General features: G+C 51.4%; 1 protein-coding gene across 5 annotated transcripts; it reads left to right on the top strand.

Annotated features, from left to right (window-relative positions):
• Window positions 1-88: 88 nt before the first annotated feature.
• Window positions 89-23,076, top strand: POLDIP3 (DNA polymerase delta interacting protein 3). Of its 5 annotated transcripts, none has more exons than XM_056797470.1 (9): window positions 101-287; window positions 8,730-9,117; window positions 10,557-10,631; window positions 12,857-12,955; window positions 14,292-14,474; window positions 15,166-15,243; window positions 15,769-15,898; window positions 20,163-20,229; window positions 21,629-23,076. In XM_056797470.1, exons 1-9 carry the CDS (start codon window positions 229-231, stop codon window positions 21,801-21,803), a joined length of 1,254 nt encoding a protein of 417 aa, XP_056653448.1. In that variant the 5' UTR covers window positions 101-228; the 3' UTR covers window positions 21,804-23,076. The 5 variants fall into 5 exon arrangements, with proteins under 5 accessions (XP_056653452.1, XP_056653450.1, XP_056653448.1 ...); XM_056797469.1 differs by having other exon boundaries at window positions 105-287; window positions 10,554-10,631; XM_056797471.1 differs by lacking the exon at window positions 101-287 and adding an exon at window positions 553-621 and having other exon boundaries at window positions 10,554-10,631.
• The last annotated feature ends 4 nt before the right edge of the window (window positions 23,077-23,080 follow it).

Here is a 23,080-nt window from a genome sequence, read left to right as displayed (position 1 = left end):
CCTCGCGAAGGCTCATGGGATACGCAGCCCTACAGCCTCTCACACTCCACCCCTTCCCCGCTCCAGCATTGGCTGGGTCGGAACAAGCCGGCTGTCGCGAGAGCTAATGCGTTGGCGGAAGCACCGAGAGCCGGGAACCGGAAGTTGTTGCGTCCTTTCTCCAGTACCGATGGGCGGGGGAGCGCCGAGTGCGTGAGCGGCGCCTGTTCTCGTTTTTCGCGGCGCAAGATGGCGGACTTGTCCCTGGACGAGCTCATCCGGAAGCGCGGGGTGACGGTGAAGGGCCGGTGAGTGAGCCTCTCTTCCGTCGGGGCCGCCTCGGAGCCGGGGCCCGGGGCCTGGGGGTCCTCGGGGAACTGATCGAGGGTTGGGCGGCCAGGGGGACCCCCAGATTCTGGGGCCTCTGGTCCGGCTGGGCCGGGCCCTCCCCCAAAAGCCCGCCCTCCCTCTCCAGCGGCGCTGCTCATTGGTTGGGCTTCCGCGGCCTCGCGCGTTCCCCGTTTGCCCATTGGCTGCCGGCGCCGCCGCTCATCCCGCTCGAGGGAGGGCGGGGCACTAGCGTCCTAGGGGAAAGGCTGCCTAGCTCCTGGAGGGGCAACAGCCCCGGCCGCTGTTACGGGGGTATTTGGGAGATGTCCGGAGCGTGGGGAGGGGGCGACAGTGATGGCATCCCCCTATTGCTAGAACGCGGGGAGGGAGCAATAGTGGTAAAAGGCTTGTGGGATGCCACAACGGTAAAACCTCTTTTCTGGAGCTCTGGGAGGGGTGCAGTGGTAAGAGCACCACTTTTCTGGAGCTCGAGGAGAGAGTTCGCGATGGTGATAGCGTCCCCGTTTCTGAAGCCCTGGGAGGGGAGCAACGATGATAACCGCCCCCTTCCGTTTCTAGAACCCTTCCAGAGTTGTACTAGTGACCCGAGCCCTTTGGAGAAGCAGTGCAATAATGGTAACACCCCTTTTCTGGAGCTCACGGAGCTCCATGGCACCCATGGTGCAGAGTCGCCTCAGTAATAACATCCTACTTCTGTGGCGTTTGAGGTTTGCACCCAGACTGTGGACCCATTTCTCAATCAGTAATTCTCTGTATTTTGTGGAACTGCCAGGTCCCTTTCTGTGTCTCTAAGTTCAGAAGTTTATAAGTTCCACCGTTCAGCCAAGTTGTCCCAGAAATGGAACTTGGTGAGGTATATCCAACTGTGACCCCATTGAGAGTTTTTCTGGCAGAAACGCTAGAGGGGTTTGCCATTTCCTTCTAAAGCTCATTTTACAGATGAGGAAACTGAGGCCAGCAGGTCTGATTTGAATTTGCCGCTTCTTGACTCCAGGCCTGGTGTGGCCCCTGAGTGCCCAGTCACAATGAAGGGAGACATATTACCTTCTTAAAGAGCTTTGCCAGATGCAGGTGGGAGCCTGGAAGTTGGTTATCCCTGTTCAACTAACAAGGCTTGCCAGACACAGGTGGACTCCATCTGTCACTCCGCTTTCCTTCCTTCCTTCAGCACAAGGAGGGGTTGGTGCTGGGCCTGTTGCAGTCTTCATTCCAATCAATCCAAACTATTATCATTTTCCCACCACCTAGGACTTGGCCTTTTAGCTTTCGGTTGCAAAGATGATCAATCTGCCCTCATTCCTTGAAATTTTGTTTGCTAAAAACATCCTTTCTTGGTCACTGCTGCCCTTACCAATAAACTGAACATGCTGGGGACTTTATGCCTCAGTTTACCCTAACTTCAATCAAAATAGCAATAACAACAGTATATCCTGTCTCTGCAGACTTTGAAAGTCATTTTTGCTGCTGTGAGACTGGGCCTCAGACCTAGTTTTCAAAAATAATATTTTGTTTGATTGTCTTTTATTTTGTTAAATATTTACCAGTCCCATTTTAATCTGGTTCCTGCCTGGCTGGGGAGCATTTTGTGGGCCTCTTCGTGATTGATGCTGGTGTTTTGTGCCTGCCACCTGCATAAGTAAAGGGAGTTTCTTTATCTGGGAGGTGCCAAGGTCAGTGAAATCCTAGGTTCCAGACCCTGTCCCATAGAGATCACAGGTTTATAATTATAGCTGAGTTGCAATAATGATTCCCCCCATTTCTAAAGGATTGATTACTCTAATAAAAATTCTCCTTTCTATTGAGAAAATCCAATTGATTTGGTTCTATACAACCACTGCTGCCACCATTTTGTGTGACTGCCTGAAGGCACTTTCCTTGGCCCTTAAGGTCAGTTCAGAAAGTCAGTCTTCCACTCTAAGGTCAGTTTCTCCATTAAAGGCAGCTAGGTGGCTCAGTGGATAGAGCACTAGGCTTGAAGTCAGGAAGCCCCAAGTTCAAATCCAGTTTTCCCTAGCTGGGTGACCGTAGGCAAGCCTCTTAACCTGTTTGCCTTAATCTGCTGGAGAAGAAAATGGCAAACCGCTCTAGTATCTTTTCCAAGAAAACCCTATGGACGGCAGTGGCACACTGGAACAACAATAAACTTCCCATGAAAGCACTTTCGTTAGCAGAAGCCTGCTCTTGTAAGTCTAAGAGTTCAGTGTCCCGACACATCACTTCAGTGAAGGAAACCTGTTAATTCTATGCTGTTGGCCGTCTGGCCTTGGATAGTTGGTGGGAGTGGGCTCTAGTTTGGCTTCAGAAGTTGAGCTTTCCTGGGAGTTGCTCCATGCCCCGGAAGTCTGTTATCTCTGTCCCACTCACAAGGGGTGATCTCTCAAGCTTCCATCCTGGCAGCCGTATGTCCCTGGCGCCCCAAATACCCACCCAGTTCCCTTGTCTGCCTTCTCATTTTGGAGAAATCACCCCCTCACTCAAGGGCTCTTCAGCTGGCCGAGGGACTGAGAGACCCACCCGTCTATTGGTGATTGCCAGCCTCACGGATGAATTGCTGGCGCCTTGAGCTTTGTTCTTGGTCTACCTTGTTTTTAGTTGCAGGATTGGCAGCTCCTGGGCTTTGCAATATGGTAGTAATAGCAGTTCCCCTTTCCCTAGCTCCGACTTCCCTTGGTCATAGGCACCCACACTTGCCCCACTACCCCGAGGGCTGCAGAGTTCTGTAGGGTTAGTTTACAAAGCACTCTTTATAGCCTGGCTTTGGGGATAAGAGATCAGGTCTGTGGGCCAGGAAGACTGGGGTCTGCTCCCACCTCCAGCCCCAGACTGCTCCCCTGAATAGTCTTGTAGTTCTCAACCCCAGATATCCTCCTCGTTGCTGAGCTGGGTGCATCTGGAAAGGGGAGTTTTCTTCTTATTGGGAGTAACCTTGACCAATGAAATCCTGGGACAGAAGAAAAAGATGTTTTCCCAAAGCAAGTTAGATCTTCCCTTTTGTTTTTGTTCTGGACTACTGATTTCACCTTGTCCTGGGACTCTCACCCTGCTGGCCTCCTGTGATCTTCTTCATAAATTAATTACCCAGGGGGCACCTGTACCTTCCTGTTGCCATTCCCTATCCACTGGGCCATCCAACCCCATTCGGGGGGGGGGGGGGGGCGGTACTTGCCCAGGGTCATTAGGCAATTCAGTTTGGACCTCACCTAGGTCTTCTGACTCCTGATCCAGTCCACGGTTCTTTCCCCTGGGCCTTTATCTTGGTCTCAACTAACCCTAGGGCTTAGATGCCAATCACTGCCCTCCTCAGCCTCAGTTAATTTTAACTTTTGTAAAATGGGGGTGATAATAATTGACTTTTCTTTTGTGCTTTGAGGCTTCCAAAGGTTTTTTGCCCTTTCTCAGCTATCTCCAGTGGTTATAAAGAAAAGGCTTTGTTATCCTTGCTAGCTGTTAGCATCAGTGCCTGACTAACGATGGGAAACTGAGGCCTGAAGAAGGGAGGGCCTTTGCTGAATGGCCACCTTTAAGGCTCAAAGAACTTTCTTAGAGGCCTTCATCCCCCTAGCTTTCCTAGGTTTCACGAAGCTACCCCACCCCCGTTGAAGAAGTGAAATCTTGTCCAGCAATTTGGTCTTTGGCCTCTTCAGTAGGACTAGGGCCCTTGACCTCAGCACGTTCTCGAGGTACTTAATGCTGCTTGGGTTTCCTAATGTTTGCTCAAATGAGGGGTTGGTCAGGGAGGAGTGGAAACCAGAGAGAGGAGAGAGTGGAACCGTCATGGGACCTGCTGGATTTGAAGTGTTGGCAGCTAGACTGCAAGGGCCTTAGCCCCAAAGAGGTTGGATCTAGAGATCTGGGAGTCCTAGAAACCCTGAGCCCCTAGGGTGGGAGGGAGGGGACGGCCTTAATTCTCAGTTCCTCCCACACCACTGCGAAAGCAAGAAAACAACCATCACAGATAGGGCTAGTCCTGCAAAGCTCTCTGCCCTCTGAGTCCCTCCACTCCATGTTTCCTCATGAGGTTGAGTCTACGGAAAGGGATTATGGAGCCTTTCACAGCCATGCTGTTATTTTATTTTGTGGGTTCTTGTCCTTCATGTGCCTCAGTAAACCCCAGACTTTTGGGGGCTTTCTGAGAGCATCTCTAGAATCATTTCTTAGGGTACATTCAACTGATCTCTTTAGCAGTTTGGCAGGGGAAGATCTGGGAGGTGAAGAGAGGCGGTATGGTTGAGTGAGGGTCCCTGGGACAGCCCCAGACCTTGCCACTGCCTATGTCTGCCCTGACCTGGTGAACCCAGGCTGATGTTCCAGGCTTCTCCCTCCCTCCTTCCTCAAACATAATCAGAGTCTGACTTCCCTTTCCACCCCATGGCTCATCGCACATTCTCTTAGCCCCCAATTAGTTTTGCTTTTACTTGCCTGGACCATTGGAGTGAATCCCTAGCTGGTCTCCCAGCTTCTGGTCTCCTTCACAAAGCTGACAGTTTCATTTTTTCTGACCCTGTTAGTCCAGAAGCCTCCAGTGGCTCCCCATGGTCAACTTCTCCTGTAGGCCTCTGGGAGCTGAAGGAGCCTTTCCATCCACTGAGCTCCTGCCTTTCCAGAACATTTGGCTTTTCTTTTTTGCCCCCATCATGTTGACCTCCTTTAAATTCAGAGCCAGTGCTCTGCCCCCTTTCAGCCCACATACAGTGGGTTCTTGGTAGATTCATTGAATTGGATGGGATTTGTAGGGGGACACATGGGAGGCCCAGGGTCTGGTGTGTTGCGGGGAGGGCGGGGAGGCACAGGATGGAGAGTCCTAAATACTCTATTCCAAAAGGTTCCTTTGTGAAAATGAGGTTCATGAGAACGAGAAATGAGAGCTGGGTTTACGTGTATCGCATGCTTGTTTGAAAAATGGTTTGACCAAAAGTTATCCAGCCTTCTTAGCATTTAAGAAGTTCTCCCCTTTTTCCTTTCTTTCTCCCTGCCAGGAATTGGCTCCCAAGATGGTCTTGGAGGAACAAATGGGGATCTTCAGTTTCCTACCGGGCTTCTTCATTTGGGCTATACCAGGGCTTGGGAGCCCCCAGTCATGTGTTTGGGGTGCTGGCCTTTCTCCAGCTGAGAAGCCCTGGCTTCCTTTGGCTTGGGACCTTCTGGCAATGGGCCCTTTGGAAACCCTGGGCTGTTGAGAGTAAACTTCTCTTCCCCTCACACTCTTTCCGTCTTCTGGCACTCGTGGAAATGTGGCTCTTTCTGGAACATACTATATCCTGGTGATGCTCTCCATCGTGGGTTGTTGTTGTTTTTTCTCCTGATCCCTGACACATTGCACCCAGAGGACCTTTGATGTTTGCCGGAAGTCTCTCTAATCCCATCCGCATCCTCATGCCCTCTTTGAGGCCTTGCTAGACCTTCTCTATCAAGACCTCTTCTCCTTTACCGAGAAGATTAAAGTCATCTGTTGGGAGCTTCCTCCTCTCTCTCCCCTACCTCGCCCCTCAGAGCCCTTCTGCAGCTTTCCACACCTGAAATGGGGGCAGTCCTTCCTAGGGCAAAGCCAGCCCCTCTCCCTCCTCATGCCCATGGGCTCTTTTGTCATTCATTACTGTTGTTGGCCAGCTTCTTTCAAATAGCCCATCAACATGCTGAGAATACCTTCCCCTGACTCTGCTGTCACCCAGGTCTCCTCCTTCAGTCCATTGTCATCTCTGGCTTATCATGTCTAAGACAAAACTTCTCATTGTTTCCTCTGAGCCTGCCTCCCTTCCAGATTTCCAGCTGCTACTATTCTCCCAGTTACCCAGAGTCACAGCCTTAGATCATTCCTTGAGGTGACCCTCCCCTAACCTCCCTGCTAGTTCCTCCCCGCCGGCCTGACCCGCTCTCCCATCTCCCACATCCATGAATTGGACTCGCTAGGCCCTGGGCCTGTGCTCCTGGCAGTTTCCATTGGGGAATGAGGGCTTAGGAAGGGCTTTTGTTTTTAAAGCATGGTTTACTTCGGGGCTTTCTGATTTCGGCTCTGTGAGGAGCATCTGTACGGGATGGCGGCTCGAGCAAAGACCCAGCGTTTCCAAGACTGAACCGGGCTGGAGCAGGAGGACCCTCTGTTCTGTCTGGCAGTCCATTTCTCCTGGCTTTGCCTCCATTCTTAGTTTCCTTCAGAGTAGGTTAGGGCAGGGACTGTCTTTTCCTCCTTATTCTCTCCCCCCCTTCTTCCCATAGTACTTTGGTTTTGATGAAGATTTAATTTTCCACGTAAGTTTTCTGAAGTTCTATGGAGGCCCCCTTCCTGGAGCTGCCAAGCATGCAAGAGCACGTTTCCAAATTGGTCATTTTTGTAAGAGAACGATCATAGAAAACCACACATACTTACCTTGTATTTGGGCCTTACCCCCACCCTGCCAGCCTCCCTGTAAGCTTCTCATGAGCAGAGACTGTGTTTGTCTTTTGAGGTCCACTGATTGGCAGGATCTTGCACAGAAGGGGTGCTTAATACGGATCGATTGCCTCGAGTCTAATAATTGTTGGAATTAAATCCATATTTTTTCTATAGCAGGTTGCATCAGGAAATGTGTGTGGGCTGCCCACTGCACTCGGTATTCCCAATAATGCTGAGGTGGGGCCTGCTAGCTTTTCAGAACGGTGGAGTTTTAAAATAGCAGAAATGGAAAAACAGCTTACTGAGCTGTGTTTGTTAGCAGTGGACCAGTGCAGTGGTCCAGACCTCTCAGGGATCTCTGCCAGAGCCAGGTCCCATCACATCTGGGGGAGGCAGCCACTGGGTTGGAGTACATCTCCTGCTATCCCCAGACTTGCATGGCAGGGGAAGGGGGGACCCCAGCAGCTTTGGGAAAGAAAACAAGGTTTCACTGAGCCTGTGGACCAGCTGCCAAGGCCACTAGATGCATTGGTGATAGTAGCTACCAAGGTAAAATAAAGTTTTGCTGGTGCTTGTTGCCAACTAAGTCGGTGAGCATTCTTCTAGGGGAGGAAATAGAGGGAGAAGGGTTCCTGATCCTAGAAAACCAGGAGCCCCCGGATATTAGCTGGCTAAAAGGAGCTCCAGGTCTCTCCCAGCTTCCTCCCTCTTGCCTACCAATTTCCCATTCTTGTGCCTGGCATTCAGAGCCTTCCTCGGGCTGGCAGCATCACTAGTAATCTGTCAGTAAATGTGGATTAAGAGCCTACCTTGTTGCTAGATGCAGAGAGCAGGCAGTGATTGTGAGCACAATTGGAATTTGAGGCTACTGGGTGGCTCAGTGGTATCAGGAAGTGAAGAAGAAGTGAGTTCAAATCTGGCCTCAGACACTTTCTAGCCAGGGTGTGTCTCACTGCTAAGTGTGATCCTAAGTCTAGACAGTGTACAAGATAATAAATCAAGCTCTGATTTGTAGTGTTGGCCTGTTTCTGGGATGTGCAAGTTCCTGCTGAAAGCCTACTTCAGGGCCCTTGTCTCTCCGCCATGTTAGTCATGGATGGAAGAGACCTTAGTCACTTCGTCCAAGTCCTTCCTCCTCTCCCTCTGGAAAGCAAGCATTTTGAGGTCGCAGAAAAGTGGGCACAGGGCTGTCATTGATCCCTCGGTAGGAAAACCTCAAACCTCTTCTCACAGTCATAGTTTTCAGTGTGTAGAATTACAAAGGAGATCAGTTATTGGGAAATAGTTCTGACGACCAATGTTTCCAAGTTCATGGATCCTAGGTTAAGAACCTCCGATCTAAAATTCCATCTCGTTATTGCTTTACCTTGTGTGTCCCACAGACCCAGCGTAGAGACGCCCAGACTAGTAGAAAAGAGAGGGTTTGCTTTGTCAGGAGGCCTGATCTGGCCCTTGGAAGAACAGGTTAAAATGAGAATGCCTGTCAGGCAGAAGAAAGCCAGCTTCGTTGGCCGACAATTTGTCAGCTATTTTTCAGAGGAATGCCAACTTCTGAAATGGGACTATTTAACCACTGAGAACCTTGCACATACACGGGTATATTGGTCAGAAAACCCATCACCCTCATCCCCTGGGGCCCACATCAGCATTCTCGCCATCCAAGAACCTCAGAGTCAAGGCACTGAAGGGACCAGTGCCCTAGGCACAGCATAGGCATGACTCAGGATGGGCAAAGGCCTCCAGCTGTGCACACCCTTTGCCCCTACCATAATGCTTCTAGGCCTGTACCCTAAAGAGATCTGAGAAAAGAGGGAAAGGATCCATATGGACCGAGAAGTTATTTGTAGCAACTCTTTCTGTGAAGCAAAGAATTGGAACTGATTGGGGAATGGCCTATCAAGTGGTGGGTTAGGGTGTGAGGGGATATGGCTTGAGGGTGATGGTTTCAGAGAAGCCTGGGAAGCCTTGTATGAACTGGCACAGAGGAAAGAGAGAACCAAGTGTCTGACATGTAAAATTCTCTTTCTAGACTGAATGCCAGACCCGGCATTGGAGGCATCCGCTCTCGCATCGGGCTACCACAGACCCTTCTGAGTCGGCCGGCACCAGCTCCAGGTTTCCAACAGATGTTTGATGCTCGACAAAAGATCGGCCTCACGGATGCGAGGCAGAAACTGGGGGTCAAAGATGCTCGGGAGAAACTTGTGCAGAAAGATGCGCGCTTCCGGATCAAGGGGAAAGTGCAGGATGCCCGGGAGATGCTGAACTCCCGAAAGCAGATTGTGGCGCCAGAGAAGGGGGCCAAAGTGGCCGATGCCCGGGAGAAGATCAGCTTGAAACGAGGTTCACCAGCATCTCTGCTGAGGCCAGCCACCGACCCCCTGCCTCCTGCCATGAAGATTACCAAAACGATCCAGGTAGGAGGGAGCTTGCTCCTTGATGGCTGCCCAGGACAAGGCTGCAGGCACTAGAGGTCTGGAAGGGCCAGGGTGAGGAGAGCTGCCCTCGTGCTCCTGGCCAGTAGGCGCTGATGGGCTCCACACGGAGGGAACCCAAATGAGATCCTGTCCTCGTATCAGCCACTCACCCAGAGATGGAGCTGGCCACAAGGCAATTGTCACGTGTTTTCGTTGTTGTTGTTTAAAGACAAGATGTGGAGGCCCCACAAGCAAAGCTCCTGGTTGGAGACAGGGTGCCTGAGTATAGGTGGGCCTCCAATTTCCAGCTTGGGAGACTTTGGTTATTGACAGGCTGCCTCCAAAGGAACCCCAAATAACAGGGGATGTTGCTAGAACAGGAACTTTTCCTGGACTGCAAGTTACTGTTTGCAGGGCTCTGCCTTTAGACACACTTTAGGAGCAAATGAATCCTCCTTCCTTCCCCCCAAGCTCTTCCCTTCTTGTGACATTTGATTTCAATTTAAAAAACCCGCATCAGGGGGACAGCTGGGTAGCTCAGTGGATGGAGAGTCAGGCCCAGAGATGGAGGTCCTGGGTTCAAATCTGGTCTCAGACACTTCCTAGCTGTGTGACCCTGGGCAAGTCACTTGACCCTCATTGCCTAGCCCTTCCCATTCTTCTGCTTTGGAGTCCATATACAGTATTGACTCCAAGATGGAAGGTAAGGGTTTAAAAACAAAAAAACCACATCAGACCATGGCCTCAGGCATTTATGGATTCTAACTCTTTTTTTTTTTTAACCCTGATCTTCCGTCTTAGAAGGCTAGGCAATGGGGGTGAAGTGACTTGCCCAGGGTCACAGAGCTGGGAAGTGTCTTGAGGCCAGATTGGAACCCATCAGGACCTCCCATCTCTAGGCCTGGCTCTCCATCCACTGAGCTACCCAGCTGCCCCTGGATTAGAGATTTGGGCTAGAATTTTGGCTCTGCTGTGGTCTTCTCTCTGTGCCGTACATAGGGTGGTCACTAGACTTGTGTGACCCTCGTTTTCTTCATCTGTCAGGAAGAGGGCCAACCTTGGCAATCCCAGGGGCCTCTCGTTCCTCTGTAAGTTCTCCATTGAGTAAGACCGTTTGGCACAGGAGTTAGGGCACGCTCGGTGTTTCTTGTGTTCTAGCCAGGGTCTCCTTGAAATGTGTTTTGCTGTTGCCCCTTAGTTGTGAGGGAACACGGGGAGAGCTCTGGGGGTGCCAGCATCCTGAGGGGCTCCATGGCCTTAGCCAGGGTGGGCCAAGTCCTCCTCCTTCCGGCCCCAGTTCCTCCAGCTGCCCGGGCTCCACTGAGGATGCACCAGGTGACATCAGGCCGTGACCTCAGTCTCTGTGGTTAACGGGAGGGAGCCTGGCTGGAGTCAGGTGACCCACCGCTGACTTCCTGTGCTGCTTGTTCCCACAGCAGAAAGCTGCCCTCCCGGCTCTTCCCCATCCTGCCGGAATGAGAATCAACGTGGTCAACAACCATCAACAGAAACAGGTAGGTGTCCACTCGCCCTGGCCATTGGGTGGTGCCTGAGATGCTGGGGAGAGGGGGGCCAGTTGGTTAAAGCATTTACTAAGCTCTGGGGATACAGAGTGGGGGAGAACAAGCCCTGCTCACGAGGCTGCACTGCCTCAGTGACTAGAAAACCTGGGCCCAGTCGCTCATCTTGCCGCGGCCAAGGGGATGACCCAGTTCTCGGCTTCCATGTTACTTGTGGCCATGGACTAGGGAGGTGCCCGGTGACCCTCTGCTGACCTGGAGGAGGAGAGGCCCGCAGCCCCCACCACACATGGCAGTGAGCTAGTGGCCTCACACCCCCTCGGCTCTCCCCTGAGGGTTCCTCGGGCCTTTACCTCCTGGGTGCCAGGAGCCCTGGGGATAAAGGGAGCTGGGAGGAGGACCACACCACAAGCCATTCTGTACACACAGAACACCGGTGGGAGATGACCTCAGGGGAAGACCTCTTCCACAAGGGGGGACTTGAAGGAAGCCAGGGGCTAAGAGGAGGAGAGAGAGAGTCCCAGCCAAAGAGAATGGCCAGATCTGGGAGCTGGGGTTCAAAGAACATCCAGGAGACAGCGTCACTGAGTCGGCAGGCAGTGCTGGGGAAGGGCTCCCAATGTCAAACAGACTATTTGTTGTATTCGCCTCAGGAGGCCACAGGGAGCCACTGGGGGTTCTTGAGTAAGGGAGTGGCATCATCAGACCCCAGCTTTAGGAAAATTGCCAAGTGGCTGAAAGGGGGGTGAATAAGAGTGGGGAGAGTCGGGAGGTGTGAGGTGATGAGGGCCTGCACCAGAGAAGAAGAGGGGCCATATTTAGGCCCTGTGGCAAAAGGAAAAATCCACAGGCCTTGGCACCATCTTGGATGGGGGGAGGAGTTCTGGCTGGCTCCAGGTTGGGAACGTCAGGGACCAGAGGATAGTGGTGCCAGTTTAGAGGAGGTCGGGTTCCTGCCTTCATGGAGCTCACAGTCCACGAGACCCGCCTCACCCTGATCCTTCCTGATATAAGAAGTAGGTAAGAGAGGAACAGAGCAGCGAGGGTTTGAGAGCCTCTGGCTGGGGCTTCAGGGCCGCCCCCTTAGACAGGCTGGCGTTTGTTTGGAGCTCGAGTGAGCCCTGTGCAGGTGTGGGCTGGGAGGGAGGGAAAGGACTAGAGGGATGAGAAGTGTGGAGGATGGAGGCCAGAGAGAGTCTGGCTTCTTTGTGAAATAGACAGGAACGGCTTGACCAGCGCTGGTCCCAGATGTTGCCATTCCCAGCTGTGACAGTGGACGAGCCCCTAAGCCGTGGCGTCCTCCCCTGGAAAATGGGGGTGGCAGCATTTGTACCACCTAATCAGCCCCAGCACAGTGAGATGGGGAGAGCGCTGGCCTAGGAGTCGGGAAGGCCTCGGTTCGGTCCGAACTCCCTGAGCCTCACCACTCTCGTCCATGAAGTGCCAGGCCAGCCCCCCGTCGTAGCATCGCACGTGTTCCTTCCGTGATAGGTTATTGTGAGGCTGCTGGCCCTGGACTAGAGGAAGCAACCTGGCCCACACAGGTGGCAAAAGGCAGAGGAGCTTGAGGGAGGCAGGGAAGCAGGTGCAAATGAGGCCTTTGCTGTTTATTTGAAGAGCCCCCCTAAAAAGGGTGGGCGTTTAATAATAAACCTTCATTGGGAACAGCTGGGCAGCTCAGTGGATGGAGAGCCAAGCCTAGAGACGGGAGGTCCTGGGTTCAAAAATGGCCTTAGACACTTCCCGCTGTGTGACTCTGGGCAAGTCCCTTGACCCCCCCTGCCTAGCCCTTACTGTTCTTTCTTGAAGCCAATACACAGTATTGATTCTAAGGTGGAAGGTGAGGACTTAGAATGATAAGAATACGCCCTTGTCTTCTGTCTTAGAATCCATAGTAAGCCTCTGGTAAGGGTTAGGCAGTGGGGCTGCCCCTTGGACTAGACATTTTGAGGTGACACTTTTGGTGAACTTACCAAAGTATGGAGTAAATGTCAAGTAGTGTAAGGACCTCCACAGTCCTGTGTGCAACTGTTCTTTGTGTCCCATCCTCCGTCCCTTCGGGGTGGGCTGTCACCATCCTGGTCTGCCCTGGTGGAGCCTCCCCTCCTCTAACTGGGGAGACCCTGGGTGAGCAGGGGAGGGGGGGGGGGTGTGCCCCTCCCTCTCTTCTTGTCCAAGGGACCCAGGGCTGTACTGATGGCAGCTCTTGGTACACTCAGGGCCTGTATGACGTGGATGAAGATGATGAAGCTGCCTCCGCCCCCATTGCTGGCAAACAGATGAAGATCACCACCACCAACAGCTTCCTGCAGCAGATGGTAAGGTGTTGTCCTCTTTGAATAAGAAATTACATCCTGGGCAGCCATCGGGGAAACCTTCAGTTTCCCGTTTGGCTTTGAAATGGCCGTGGTCGTGGTCAGGGCCCCCCTGTGTCTTGGGGGGTCCAGAGTCCCGGCCACGGCTCATTTAGTCCATTCGCAGGTCCCAGGTGTGGGAAAACACACAGCGAGTTAGCTGGGTGAAGCTCCTGGCAAGTCCCAGACAGAAGCCCAAAGGGGGGAGCTCATGAGCTCAGCCAGGGGAAACAAGCATGGGGCAGTAGGCTGAGGAGTGTGGAGCAAAACCAGGAGGCTCCTGCCTTGCCTTCCCTGTCGGTGCCCCGACCTCAGGCCAGGAATGTGGTCAGTGAAATACAAACCCAGCCAGCCCCGAAGCCTGGCTTGCTGGGAGTGGCCCCGCGGTGTCCAGAGATGGGTAGGTAGGGGCCCTGGGCCCACTGCCCTGGAAGACGGGCAGGACTTCAGCCTTGAGGGTTTGGGGCAGCCTGAGCCTAAATCGGGGCTCTCCTAGTTAGGGACACGCATCGGCCACCATTGGGGATGGTCCATGTCCTCCAGCTTTAAAAAGTTTTAACTTTAGAAATGGGAATCTCGCCATTGCTCCCACCCTCCGTGCAGGGGCAGCCAGCTTGTTTGAAAGCCCTCCACTTCCCAGCATCAGTTCTCCTGGCAGGCAAGCAAATGGGTGGACAGGTGGCCAGCCTCCTAGCCTCCTCATTCAGGAAGTGGAAATCTGCCTCCTCCTGATTGCCCCACGGATCCTCTGAAACTTTCTCTCTGCCTCTCTCTCGCTCTCTTTTTAAACTTGACCTTCCCACTTAGAATCAATACTAAGTATCGGTTCCAAGGCAGAAGAAGAGTGGGCAGGGCTAGGCAATGGGGGTCAAGTGACTTGCCCAGGGTCACACAGCTAGGAAGTGTCTGAGGCCACATGTGAACCCAGGACCTCCCGTCTCTGGGCCTGGCTCTTAATCTACTGGGCCACCCAGCTGCCCCCTGAAACTTTCTTGTCCCAAGGCCCGATGTCCCGAGCTCCCTTCACCCCCGGCCCCACCACCCTCCAAGCCGAGGTCCTTCACTTGGCCTTTTGTGTGTCCCAGACTCCTTGGGATGAAAAGTCTTAGAAGGCAGTCTTTACGTGGATAAAGTAAAATCTGTTGGATCCCAGAAAGTGCCAGAAGTGACACCGATACAAGAGCTTGTTTCTCCCATCTGCCTTGGCAGACCCTCTAAAATCCATGGGTGCCAGGTTGGGAAGTGCAGGTCTGGCATGCTGGGAACCGCCTTGACTCCCTGCCATCTTCTCTCTGCTTAGGCGGGGCTCAGCAGCTCCAAATTCTCCTTATCCAAGACTCTTCCTCTCACCAAAGTTGTCCAGAATGACACGTACACAGCCCTTCCAGCCCCGCCTTCCCCTCTACGGACGAAAGCCTTGACCAACATGTCCCGGACCCTGGTGACCAAGGAAGAGCCCCCCAAAGAGATGCCCCCTGCCGAGGTGGGTGCCAGGAGAGAGGCTGAGTGCTGGGGCCCTGGTGCTGCCTCCATCCTTCATTGTCTCAGGGGTCCTGGGCCAGTCACTTCCTCCTCTCTAAAAGAGGGCATAGGACACTTGCTGCCACCTTTCCTTCCCAGGCTTAGGTCTTCCAGACATGGGAAGCGAGTGGCTCTGTGCAAGGGGAGGCAAGCAGTCAGTCAAGGAAAGGGGATCCTTCCCAGCCATGGCCATCAGGGCTAGTGGGCTCCTCCGTCTCTGGAAGTTTCTGGAAAGATAGTGTTCAGTCTCTTCTTTCTATAACTTCCCTAGATCTGCCTAGGAAGAGACTCGGGAAAGGAGAGAGAGCATAGAGCGTAAGCTCTGAGCTCCACTTCTGGCTCAGCTATAACTACCAGAGACGAGCCACAATATGAAGCCCAGGAGAGCCTGAATTGCTTCTGTGATGACCAGTGGCTGGGACGGGGTTGGATTATTCCTATCCTGTCTTCCTCGTTGTGTGGCCCTTGGTCTGCTAAAACACACGAGCTGGGATGTACTGGCCTCTTGGGTCCTGCGGGGCTGCTTCCTGGCACTGGGCTCCTCCCCATCTCTGATTATACCTCTCTCTTTCTCTCCCCCACCCCCACCCCCCCAATACCTGGGTGGGTATGCCTGTTCTGGCTCTGGGACAATTCTCCTATTGGTGCGGCAGCCCATCTTTAGCCCATTGGAAGGTACCAAGATGACTGTGAATAACCTGCACCCGCGAGTCACTGAGGAAGACATCGTTGTGAGTACCCTTGTCTTCTAGGCTCAGTGGAGCACCTCTGACTTGGGGCAGAAGCCGCCCTCTGCCCACAGGAACTTAGATCATTTCTGCTTGGGGGTTCAGGGGGTGTTTAAGGATCATTTTCAAAACAGAGAGAGGATGTAGAATTGTGCTGCTAGAGGGGCCATGCTTGCGAAGCCTGGTTTTGCCCACTCCCCTCTGCCAAACCAGCTGAGGGAGTGACAAGGCAGCCTCTCTCTGGGCAGGGGCTCTCCCTCATTAGGAAGAATCATGCTATTAACAGGCTCTTCCTACCCAGTTTCTTTTAAACAGTAATATTAAAGCCCATTGGGTGTGCTGTACATGTTGAATCTGTTACAGTGATAGAAAAGCCAGCTGTGCTGAGTAGAGGAGAGGAGAGATGCTCATGGGCAGGGGCCTCTCCTTCCTACAGTATGGAATGAAGCACCTGATGACAAAGGGTGATTGTACATCCACTAGGCCTTGGGGAGAATCCCCAGCTTTGACTCCCTTTGGGTTTCTCAGGAACTTTTTTGTGTGTGTGGAGCCCTGAAGCGAGCCCGCCTGGTCCATCCTGGGGTGGCCGAGGTTGTGTTTGTGAAGAAAGAAGATGCCATCACTGCCTATAAGAAGTACAACAATAGATGTTTGGACGGTAAGCCCAAGTGGAAGGGAGGCCAATTTGGATGGCCTGGCTCTTCTTTCCCTTCATCTCCAAACAGTGAGGCTGCCACCACTGGGATACTGGGAAGGCCAGACTTCTCATGAGATCATCATAGTCATCCTTTTCTGTGGATCCCAAGTGCTGACCTAGAAGGAGATTGGGGATCAGGGGGGTGCTTTTTCCATGGTGAACTGTATTTTATTTTTTCAAATAACATGTAAAAACATGTTAACTTTGGGGTTTTTTTCCCTTTTTTTTTTTTGAGTTCCAAATTCTCTCCTTTCCCCCTCCCCAAAATGGCATGCAGTTAGAGGTTGTCCATGTACAGTCATGCAAAACATATCTCCATACTAGCCATATCACAAAAGAAAATGCAGACAAAACCCCAGGAAAAACAAAGGAAGTTAACAAAAACACACTTCACTCGCCCTGCTCATTGGGTTCTCTCTGGTGGTGGAGAGTATTTTTTGTCATCTCTGCTTCAGAATCGTCTTGGATCAGAGTCACAGTTGATCGTACGGTTTTGCTGTCACTGTGTACAGTGTTCTGGTTCTGCTCACTTCCTTCTGCATCAGTTCATAGAAGTCTTTCTAGGTTTTTCTGAGCTCCTCCTGCTCGTTATTTCTTATAACACAGAAGTAGTATTCCATTACAATCATGTAACACAGCTCTTCCAGCCATTATCCAATCCGTGGACATCCCCTCCATTTCTAGCTCTTGGCAGCTTTTTGTTCTTTGATACATTCCAGAAATCACTTTCCCAAGTGTCCCTTTCATCTCTGCCTCCTCCTTAACTAAGAAGTGGGTCGTGCTGAAGTCCATACCTGTGGTTCATCACCCCTCTGCTGAGAGGAGGAACAAGACATGGTGTATCACCTGCCCTCTCCAGTCAAAGTTGGTTCTACATTTGGTCCACTCTCCATCACTGTGTACAGAATCCATGGGAAGAAGAAACTGCCTTTTGTCCCTGGATGCACATGTTCTCTTAGAAAACCATACCCATTTTCTCTGGTTCCTGCCCAGGATTCTGGGCCATGAACTGTCTCAGAGTTCTTCATTTCCCTAAAGAGCCCCCCACAGGGCTCTGAATTCAGGAGGTGCTTAGGGAAAGGGTTTGGGTGGGGAATCCTGCTGGCCACAATTGAAGCTGGACTGCAAGGCTTCCTTTTCTCCTGAGCCTGCCCAAGGATGAAAGGCAGGGGGCAGAATTGTTCAGCTCACCAGTATTTACTATATGCAAAGCAGCACTGTGCTTAGTAGAGGAGATGCAGAGTGGAAGTGAGACACAGTCCTTGTCTCTTGGGCTCTCACAGGGAGATAAGAGACTGATATAGAGCCTCGGGGAGGGCCAAGAGGGAAAATCATCATGGCCTAGAGGAATCGGGGTAGCATATTGAAGCTGGGCTTTGAAGAGGACAGACAGTTAGCAGCCCAGTGAATGGTAGAAAGTTCAGGCATGGGAATTGTGTGGTTTTGACTCCAGAAGTGGAGCAGGGATCTCATTACAGCTTTGAGGCCAGACAGGAATCTCAGACCGAGGGGAGCCTATAGTTCTGTCCCTTAGAACCCACTTGGCTTCCCAGCTGCTCAGTAGAGACAGAGTCTGGCAGCATCCCACTTTGCTCAGACCCAAACCCAGGTCAGGCACTTGCAGGATTCAGACTACAGGGTAGCCATCAGATTTTGGCCTGCATCAGACTGTTCTGGGAGCACCAAAAGCTTATAGGTTCTTTTTCCAGAGCTGTCTCTGAAGATCCTAGAACAATACCATTCAGTTCCTTAAGAAAGCAGCAACAGGATCAGCCCTTCCCTCCAGAAGTTCTCTGCCTTTGGCCTTAATATCAAGGAAGGGTGGAAAATAAATAAAAGAATCCCAGCCTGATGAACTATTACAACATGGCGAGAAGCTCATAACACAAACCCAGAAGAAGAGAATGGCACCACAACATTGACAAGTAGCGCCTCAGAGGAAAGTACAGCCTGGGCACAAACTCAACCAGAATTCCTGGAAGAGACAAAGCAAGAGTTGTAAACTCTTCTTGTAAATGAAATAAGACGCTTTGAGGAAATTGAAAAAGAAAGAGCTCCAGAAGAAACAGAAAGGACATGAACAGCGTGGCAGAGGAGTGCAAAACCTTGCCCAAGCAACAAAAATAATCAGAATGGAACAGACCACTGACTTTACCCGGATACAAGAAATACTAAAACAAGTCAAAAGACTGAAAATATAAGATCTCGGAGTAAAAACAACTGAACTGCAAAACATTGAGGAGAAAAATAAAGACTCATTGGATTATCTGAACACCATGATCACAAAAAAGAATCTAGACTCCTCTTTGAAGAAATCTTAAAGGAAAACTATATTTCTTAGAACCAGAGGACAAAGTAGAAATGGAAAGAGGGGGGCATCCAAGTGGCTCAGTGGATTGAGAGCCTGGCCTTGGAGACAGGAGGTGCTGCGATCAAATCTGGCCTCATCCACTTCCTAGCTATGTGGCCCTGGGCAAGTCACTACCCTGTTACCTAGCCCTTACCACTCCTCCACCTTGGAACCAATACATAATCATGGCTTTTTTAAAAAAAGAAGGAAAGAATCTGCCAGGCACCTTGTGAAAGAAATCCCAGAAAGAAAATTTCCAAGAATATAGCCAAGATCCAGGGCTTCTTAGTTAGATGATGATGATGATGATGATGATGATGCATATAGCCAGAAAGAAAGAATTCCAATATGAAGGAGCCACAGTCAGGTTCATACACAATTTAGCTGCCGCCTCTAGAAAGCAGCAGAGAACTTAGAATATGATATACCTTAAGGCAAAGGATATTGTCTTACAGCCAAGAATAGCTTTCCCAGCAAAACTTAGACACATTTTCCTCCATAGAGGAAAAAAGTAAATCTTGAACAAAATAGAAAGCTTCAACTTATTCTTGATCAAAAGTTCTGAGCTGTGGGGGAACTAAACTTTTGTAGAAACAGGTATTAAGAGAAACATAAAAAGATAACTGTGAAGGACGATTTGCAAGAATACATCACATTCAGATATGGGGAGATGATGCCTGTGCCCCTCTGATTGATCATTGTCAGGACTCACTGAGGGAATCTGATAAGACAGAAGACCAGCTTGGCAGCATGCGTGATGATCCTAAGAGGGGAGTGGAAGGAGATGGGAAGAGGAATGAATACTCTGGGGGTCAGGAAAGGAAAATTCAGAGAACTCTCCAATACATCAGAGTGCACAAGTAGAACAGCATCTGGAAAAATGAGGAGGAGCTAGCACGTATTGGGGAAGGTACTGGATTGGTTAAAGGAAAGATGAACACACATGTCACTCATTAGGGAAACTGGGATGGGGGGGGCTGCTGATTGAGGAAATCAATGTAAGCTAAACCAACTTTAAGGATGTACAAAAAATGCTTATAATGCTTTGAGGTGAATTAGAAACCAAGAGGATGCCCATCAGTTGTAGTCTGTGATTGTGATGAAATACTGTTCTGCTGTAAGAAATGAGAAAGGGCATGGCTTCCGAGAAACTTGGGAAGATGGTTCTGAACAAAGTGAGGTGAGTAGCAGCTCTCCTGAAGCCTGCTGGCCACGAGAAAAGTGAACCACTCAAGGTACAGAAGGATGCAGGTGCTTCTGGATGAAGCCAATGGGGCGTTTGTTTGCTTAGCTTAAAAAAAAAAATGGGAGAGGTAGATTTTTTTGGATGAAAAAGATAAGATATGGTCAGAAACAAAAACTGTTGCCAAGGTGATGAGAACTGAGCAGAGCCCTAGCACGAGTGACAAGCTACCGATTCTGGTCTGGCTCTTTAGCTTTGGACATGGGACCACGGGCAGCTCCCATGGTCCCCCTTTCCCAGCCTCCCTCACCTTTGCTGCACTGCCTGTTCTCAGGGGTGGTTGTGAGGAAAGTACCCTGTAAATGTTAGTGTTGGGGTTTAGATAAATGTGACAGGAGCCAGAAAGCAGCTTTGGGAAACCAGAAGTTTCTCATTCTTTCCCTACTTCCTGTAGCCATTTTCTCTTTGTTGTTAAGCTTTGGAGCTTTCCCTCTTCTGCCCTAAAGAGCAATTGTTTCAAGGTGGGCCCTGTCTAGTCTGTAGGCCCGAAGCAGCCAGCTCCTCCAGTTGTGTTGGTGTCCTAGGAAGCCTTCTTGGCTTGGGGTGCCTGAAGCTGTAGGCTCTTTGGGTCTCAGAGGCTTTTGGTCCAACCTCAGCAGTGTTGCCAATGGTGTTTTCTTTCTGGTTTTCAGGACAGCCCATGAAATGCAACCTTCACATGAACGGTAGCATAATCACGTCGGACCAGCCCATCTTACTGTAAGTACCCAGAGAAGGCTTCTGGGCAGGATGACAAGCATACCCTCTGCTGGGGTTCTGGGGTCAGGGTGGGCTTGAGGCTTCCACACCACTCCTCCTGGTCTTGTGTCCTTGCCTGAGGATTCTATACAACAGGAATCTGAACTGAACTGATAACTGGGGCTGTTAGCTTAGGGGGTTGAGCCAGGCTAGTGAGGGGAGATGCCATTTGACATAGCCTAAGGATGGCCAGCCCAGAGGGACTCCTTGGAATTGAGTGGTTTGGCTATTTTACTGCCCCAGGGACCTAAGGCAAACCTCTTCACTGCTTTAAGACTCAGGTTTCTAAATCTGTCAAATAAGGTCATCACCTTATATGAGTCATGTACTGTTTCTTCCCTTACAAAGTTGTTGTGGGGTAAAGTACCTTGTTTTTCTTCTGGGTTTCTGCTCCCACAGTTCTTTCTCTGGATGTGGAGAGCATCTTTCTCATAAGTCCCTCAGATTGTCCTGGAACACTGCATTGCTGCTAGTAGGAAAGTCCATTACATTCGATTGCACCACAGTGTATCAGTCTCTGTGTACAATGTTTTCCTGGTTCTGCTCCTCTTGCTCTGCATCACTTCCTGGAGGTCGTTCCAGTCTCCATGGAATTCCTCCACTTTATTATTCCTTTGAGCACAATAGTATTCCATCACCAACATATACCACAGTTTGTTCAGCCATTCCCCAATTGAAGGGCAGCCCCTCGTTTTCCAGTTTTTGGCCACCACAAAGAGCGCAGCTATGAATATTCTTGTACAAGTCTTTTTCCTTATGATCTCTTTGGGGTACAGACCCAGCAGTGCTATGGCTGGATCAAAGGGCAGACAGTCTTTTATCGCCCTTTGGGCATAGTTCCAAATTGCCCTCCAGAATGGTTGGATCCATTCACAACTCCACCAGCAGTGAATTAATGTCCCCACTTTGCCACATCCCCTCCAGCATTCATTACTGGGAAAGTGCCTTAAAAGGAGGCCTTGATGGAGGGCCAGTTGATTCCTCCCTTGCTGATAAGAGAAGTGCCCTGGGCTTTGGGGGTACCCCGATGCTTGAGTCCCTTTGTCAGAGGCCTTTAAGAGGGACTGGTATGAAGTAGTAAGCTGAGCTAATGGGGGCTCACTGACATACTTGACTAAGACAGGCCAGAGGCCTTGAGATCCAGGAGCCAGCAGGCAGGTGGGCTGAATTGTGTCCAGAATGCATGGCAGAGGCAGCGAGAGACAAAAAGGCTTGATCTGAAGTCCAGATACAGTCTGGCACTTCCCAACACCTCCTGCCTACCAAGCTCTTGGCAGGGGCTCCTTCACACTAGACCTGCTAGGCAGGAACAGTCATATCATTCAGGTAAGGAAACAGACTCCCCCATCTTCCCTCACAGGCGACTCAGCGATAGCCCGTCGGTGAAGAAAGAGGGTGAGCCCAGGAGGTTGAGCTCCGGTGCCTCGTCTCACCCGCCTGCAGAAGTGGACCCTGACACCATCCTGAAGGCCCTCTTCAAATCCTCGGGGGCTTCGGTCTCGGTGCAGCCCACGGAATTTAAGATTAAACTTTGAGAAGGGAATCTTGGCCACCGGAAGGTGAGCAAGGAAGAAGGCCATGGCTGCCCACCCGCCTGCCCACCTGCACTCTCTCAGAAGACAGGCTCAAGGCGGCCTCGGTCCATGGCCTGCAGGCCTGCTGGCATGGGCAGAGTCCACAGGAGCCCGTGCATTTCTCATGGGACCTCGCTGGCGCTGGCCGGTTGGGAGTGACTTTCTTTCTGCACTCATGCCCTCTCTTGTACCATAGTGTTTTCTTTAGGGTGTGTTCTCTCCTTTTTCCTCTTCTTCCCTCCCTCTTAGTTGGGGTTTTCGCTTAGTTTTGTCGACTCTGTTCCCCTGTTCAATCTCCAGGCCAGAGGGTGCCCTGGGATCTGATCCTCCCTCCTGGGTGTCCGAGAGCCTCTTCCCTCTAGGGAAGAGCCAGGCATGTGGGAAGGAGGCTTGGGGATGAACTCCCCTGGGCCTGAGGCTCACCCCCTTCCTGCTCCTCTGGGGCTCCTGCTGCTAATGGGAGCCAGGTCATCACCAAGCTGAAACTGATGGGTGGGGTGCCCGGGGAGGAAGGGGGCCCCGACCCATCCCCACAGCCCCTGCCCTCTGCTTGGCTGATCTAGAGCTCAGCCTCGCTACTGAGAAGGCCTAGGCCTCCACGAGGAGGGAGAAAGGGCTCATCGCAGGTCTGCCTAGTTCCTTTCTGCCTCCTCCTCAAAGGAGCTTCAAGCTACAGCTGGCTCCTCAAGCCCAAGACATGGGCCACACCTGAGACATGGAATGTCCTGTGGGCCAGGCTGTCCTTGCCCGAATCTAGCCAAGTGGGCTATGGGAGTCCCTGTACCTTGTCTCGGAAGTTGTCGAACAGATTTGGAAGCAGTGATGACACGGTCCAGTGGAGGCCTTCCCAGAAGAGGCTGGCCACCTCTAAGCCAGTCAGGCATCTGCAGCAAGCAGCGATTTCTCTCCGTAGCTTTCAAATGCCCATGGGAACCCAAAGAGGGTCCCAGTGTGGGAAGGCCTTCCAGGAGTCAGCCTGGCCCAGCTCAGCCCCCTAACTCTGTGTGATGAAGGGGGAAGCAGCAGCAGCATTCCTTCCTCTCCCTCTGCACACAGCAGGACTTGCTTCCTAGGCTTGGGCTGGGGCTTGGTTTGATTCCTCGAGCCTGGCCTCCTTCCTTTCCCGTTTGGGTCGCCTTCCGTGTCTCGTTTTTGTTTGGAGGGAGAGGGAGGAGCGTTGCGTCAGAAAAGACCATGTATTCATCTGTTTCTGAATAAACGTTTGTTATACCTAGAGC

This window comes from Monodelphis domestica, chromosome 5, assembly GCF_027887165.1.
Source record: "Monodelphis domestica isolate mMonDom1 chromosome 5, mMonDom1.pri, whole genome shotgun sequence".
Classification (NCBI taxonomy): Eukaryota; Metazoa; Chordata; class Mammalia; order Didelphimorphia; family Didelphidae; genus Monodelphis; species Monodelphis domestica.
Note: the sequence above shows the minus strand (reverse complement) of the source record. Positions and strands in the feature narration are given on the sequence as shown.